The sequence below is a fragment of the Mesitornis unicolor genome, unplaced genomic scaffold (assembly GCF_000695765.1).
Source record: "Mesitornis unicolor isolate BGI_N332 unplaced genomic scaffold, ASM69576v1 scaffold10011, whole genome shotgun sequence".
Taxonomy (NCBI): Eukaryota; Metazoa; Chordata; class Aves; order Mesitornithiformes; family Mesitornithidae; genus Mesitornis; species Mesitornis unicolor.
Genome location: NW_010165756.1, coordinates 1 through 5,200, shown reverse-complemented (window position 1 = coordinate 5,200; position 5,200 = coordinate 1). Strand labels below are relative to the sequence as shown.

At 51.8% G+C, this 5,200-nt stretch overlaps 1 protein-coding gene across 1 annotated transcript; it reads right to left on the bottom strand.

The window, feature by feature from the left end:
- Positions 1-1,376: 1,376 nt before the first annotated feature.
- LOC104534286 (histidine--tRNA ligase, cytoplasmic-like) lies at positions 1,377-4,165 on the bottom strand (the record flags this gene model as incomplete). The annotated part of the gene is made up of 9 exons (XM_010194745.1): positions 1,377-1,433; positions 1,694-1,840; positions 1,941-2,057; positions 2,521-2,763; positions 2,864-2,991; positions 3,131-3,224; positions 3,545-3,643; positions 3,792-3,899; positions 4,032-4,165. Coding segments are annotated over 9 exons (1,127 nt in total), but the record flags the coding sequence as incomplete, so codon positions are not given.
- Between the last annotated feature and the right edge of the window lie 1,035 nt (positions 4,166-5,200).

Sequence of the window (5,200 nt, the reverse complement as noted above, 5' to 3'; positions counted from 1 at the left end):
CTACCACAGAGGCGGCGGCACCGCGGAGCTCAATTTGTTACAGTAATTTGGGTTAAAGTTTCATTTGGATGTGGTCTTGGAGACTTTGTGTATACCTGCTGAAATGCTGTGTGTCAGGATTTTGTGGAATGTAAGCTACCTGTAAGCGTGAAGGTATAATGTGTCTATCCAGTGGTGTTGCGATAGGGATAGAGGAAAAAGAAATGTTAAATTTCAATTGAGAAAATGTTAAAGCTGCTAACAAACCTACAGATAACCCAGGTGCACTTTTAGTCACAGTTTGTTTTATTCACTAAAAATACATCCAAGCCAGTGATCACCAACACTGCTCCACTGTTTAAAGTGAATCAAGGATGAAAATTTATTGCTTTAAACTTCACTGGAGCCTTAGAAATTTGTTATATGAAACAGGCCCCTCAGCTCCAAGGTCATTGGAGGGTCTTTCTTTTGAGTCGGGGGGGGGGCTACAAAGTTACTTTAATTAGTTACAGGAAACTATACATAGAGTCTATTGATTATGCGTGGATGCATCCTTTATGAGTTAACACAGCAGGCAAGGTGGGTGATGGTGGTGAAATTTTTTCCCCTTCATATCTGGCTGTAATAAGGAAGTCTCTGCTTATCTGTATCACATTGGTGTCGGTAAGTTCTCGTCCCATTTTGGTGACAAAATCAAGGCCCGAGGGTGAGGTTTTGCTGTTTGTTTTGGGTTTAATATATAAACCAGAGTTTTAATATATAAAACCACAGAGTTTCTCCATGTTCATCCCCACCGCTGCACCAGCCCCTGTGGTGTCCCACCCTGAGGAGGGGCCCGTATTGCCTGCAGGCATGTGCCACAGCCCCAAGCACCTCTGGCCCCATACCTGATGGCAGAGGGAGCCCGGCTGGGGCTGGGGCTGGCCCTTGCAGCCCTCAGAGGGGTGGGGGTGGCCTTCTGCTGCCACCCTCTCCTGACACCCTGAGCCTGCGGGTGCCCAACAAGCCCCAGGTTCCTCTACGTGTGCTCCAGCCCTCAGCCTGATCCTGCTTGAGCTGCACCACGTCTGTCTGTGCCCATGGCATCACCACATCCACTTACAGCAGATGGAAAGGGCTGTACAGTTAGAGGTACTGCAATATTAGGAACCCGCAAGCTAAACTCACCCTTCAGAGTAGTTAACCAGAAAGTTAACCTGGTGACTGCACTGTCCATAACTTTTAAAACCCACTTGCTCCTTTCCAAGCAGATATCCCATGTTGACAATGCCTTAGCCCAGGGAGATGAGCCTCAGGCTAGGAGATGGTGACCAAATTTCAGCAGTGAACAACTAAGGGCATTGAAGGGTTCCAGTTGTACAGCAGTTCAGTCAAGCAGCTCTGGCCAGAAAGAAGTCCTAGGGCTCCAGCCTTCTTCTGATCTCATGAACAAGCTTTCCTCTTGGGATATCGACCTACAAAGAAACGGAGAGAAGGAGGTAGCAGCACTGGAAGCCTGAGCAGAGCACAGTTCAATCTGGCCCTAAGGACTTGCTGTGGATACCAACGCAGTTTGTGACTGGTTTTCTGGAGCAGTCACCGGACAGATCTGTGCTACAGCTCCCCAAAGGAACAACATCACTGAGGGAAAACCCACAGTCTTTGAGTAATCTCTAGATTTTGGAAGCACTTTGGAAACCCATACAACCTATGGAATGTAAAAAGGCATTCTCACCTCCTCTCTTGTTGCGACATCTCGCAGCTTGACAACTCCATCTGTCAGCTCCTGCTCTCCTACAATGGCAGCAAGGGGGATCCCTGTGTCCTCACAATACTGCAGCTGCTTCAGCAGTTTAGGATCCTTCTTGTACAGCATCTCTGCCTAGAAGGATGCAGAGAAGGCAAATCATTAAGGCAAAATTTGCTCTGAATTATCTTGGAGCTAAACAACCTGTACCAAAACCCCACAGAAAACTCTTTACCTTGATCCCTGCATCCCACAGCTCAGAGATGAGCTTCAGTCTCGCAGCAAGAAAGTGTTTCTGAGGTGTGGCCACCAGCACTTGTGTCTCAGTTGTTCGAACTTTCTCCCCAGAAGCCTGCAGGGACAGACACGCTCATGGGAGTGACCAGCAGTGAGGGAACCTGCAGCTTGCAACAGAAGCTCATCTCACCTTATCTTCAGACCTTAACTTGGCTCCCCAAAACAAGTACGCTCAACAGCCAACCGTCACCATTCAGTGAATGTTACTGAGCAAGTGTCCCCAGGACAGAAAACTTCACAGGCAAGAGACAAGAGCAGAGCGCCTGGGGTACAGAGCTCAGGGCCTGTCTCTGACACTTCCTTGGCATCTGCTACAAAACGCTGCCCGCAGCGACCCACAGCTGCAACCTGATGTGCCACAGAAAAGGGTTCTGTCTTCTGTGTATGGAGACACAGGCATGAAAGGAGCCATTCTCTCCCCCAAAATTCCTTTCCCCTGAAACACGGTGGAGTTTTAGAGCTCTGTAACGATGTCTGGCTTCCCAGAGCCCTCCCCATGCACCATCTGCAGCACCAACCTTCACTCTCTGCTCTAGGATGGAGAAGATCCGCTCGATCCCAATGCTGACGCCCACGCAGGGCACCTTCCGTCCCTTGGGATCAAACATCCCCACCAGCCCGTCGTAGCGACCGCCTCCAGCCACGCTCCCCACGCTGACTGGCTCCTCCACATGGTTGTTCTTTGGCTGCAGCAGAACAGCCTCAAAGATCACCCCTGTGTAATAGTCCAGGCCCCGCGCCAGGCTCAGGTCGAAGGAGATCTGTAGGACATGAGGGGAGCCCTGTCACTGCGGGCATTTGGGGGACCCCAGTTGCCCAGCCATGAAGGCAGCACCGTCTCCTGCCTCCGCACCTCCTCACCTTCTCTGTGATCCCAAACAGGGTCAGGTACTCAAACAGCAGCTTCATGTCCCCCAGCCCCTCCTTGGCCAGCTTGTTCTGGGACAGCTTGGGGTCCTGGAGAAGCTGCTCAATCAGGTCCAGGCCACCTGCAGGAAGGAGCCAGACCTCAGGCCAGCAGCACCCACGATGGGCCTGGCCAGCTGTGGGTGCTGCCTCGCACTCCTCCATCGCTGGCCCTGCCTGGCCTGGGAGAACAAGGCCAAGGGCTCAACCCCCAGGGCTCACCATGAAGCTGGACATACTCCCCAATGCGATCTGCAGCCTCGGGAGAGAGCCCCTTCTCTCCTACCATCTCATTCTTCACATCTTCCCACGGCATCTGCCAGGGGAAACAAGAACCTCCATTGCTGCAGGTCACTCTCATCACCCACCGGCTCCACCAGCTCACGTATTCGTATCACATGGGAAGACAGCGGTCAGCATCTCACTCATGATCCACGTCTCTCACAGGAATCATTAACAGAAACCACTGGAAACACTGGGCTTTATTTCTAACCACTCCCAAGAGCTCCACAAATCCCTTACAAACACCAACAGCTCAGCTGCTATGAACTTCTTCATAATGGGAACAGCCACAGCACTGCCCTGCCCAAGACTCCCACCCCACGGGACTGGGAGCCATCTCCCCGTGATGCTCACCTTGTCCAGCTTGTCCACAGTGGAGCACACAGATATGAACTTGCTCTCTGGGATGCCGCAGATGGCAAACACACCGTTCAAAATCCGCCGGTCATTGACCTGGGGGTGGGAGAGCACGCTTAGCTCAGGGGGGATCCTCCACATCGCCGTTTCTTCTTGCCTCAGAGGTATGGGAAGCTGCAGCTGCTTCTTTGTGCCTTTCCCCAGTGCTGAGGTGTGAACCCCCCCCCTCCAGCTCTGATCTCACCTTAATGAGAAAGTCCCCGAGCCGCAGGTCACTCAGGATCTCATGCACAACCTTCAAGCACTCAGCATCAGGAATCATCGGGTCAAACTGGCCAGCAATGTCAAAATCCTGGGGGCAGAAGAAGGGGCAGAGGCTCCTGGCACAGCTGAGGCGTGGCACAGCACACAGCCCCACAGCAGCTGAAGGCAACCCCGCTGGTAAAACCCACACCGGTCCCCAGCGTGGTCTCACAACACTCACGCACTGGTAGAACTCCCGGTAGCGTCCCCTGCTCGTAGCCGGGTTGTCCCTCCTGTAGACTTTAGCGATGTGGTAGCGCTTCATGTTGGTGATCTTATTCATGGCCAGATAGCGAGCAAAGGGCACCTGGGAGGCTGAGGAGTTAAGGAGGGGAAAGTGGGGATCCCCTGAGCTGCACAAAGCTGAAACCTGAAGGCCCCCATGTCCCTTTCTCTCTGCCAGCTGCACCCTGATCCCTAGGTAGACCATCAGCCCAGGGTGATGATGAGCACGATGAACCACCCTGAGCTCCTCCAACACCCAGACAACTCCCATTTCCTCCTTCTGAACCACGGCACATCAAACACCGACCTTTGCGAGGTCATTTTGTTATAGTCACGAGAAAATTCTGGCTGGTTGAAGTAGGTATTTGTTTCAGCTGTAGAGTTAAAGGAACACTTTGACCTCTACAAAGTTAAGGGACTGCAGGATGTGTGTGTAGTGGTGCTTGGAAAGGGGACGAGAAGAATAGGCCCTAACTTTTCTCTATGTCAAAATCATATAGGGGTAATTCAATGTCCTACATGGCGTGATAGCGGGGAACCAATCGAGGTAAAGGGCAAATTAAAAGGTGATCACCTTATGCATGCTTGTATGGTTTTGCTTTGTTAAAAGTGTATAAATAAGCTATGAAAACGTAGCAGGTCGGAGCACAATTAGAGGAGCTCCCCTCTGTGTCTCCCCAGCGCTGTGAATAAAGAGGTGCCTGCTTATCTGCTACTGCCTAGATAAGTTTTTCTAGTCATGATTGTGACCCTATCAACAATCTCACCCTCTTACTGTGTGATCAGGAAGGATTCACAGACTCATAGACGCTAACGAGGAGAGCGTTTTGGTGAGATGTGGAGGTGGAGAAGGCTCGGGATGGATGTCTGCTGTGTGCCTGCAGTGAGCACCACTGTGCTCTCAGAACAACTGAGGCACAGGAAAGGTGAGATGGGTAGGACAGGAGCGTACAAAGGTGGGGACTGTAACTGGGAGGAGATAGAACCACTATGGTGGAGCATACTGGTGCGTGTCCACAGACTGTGGAAGAAAGGACCACTTTGCTGCAGGTCCTGGTCTGGCTGTGGTGTGGGTTGAGGTGAGAACACACTGATTACAGAATCACAGAACCACAGAATCGCTCG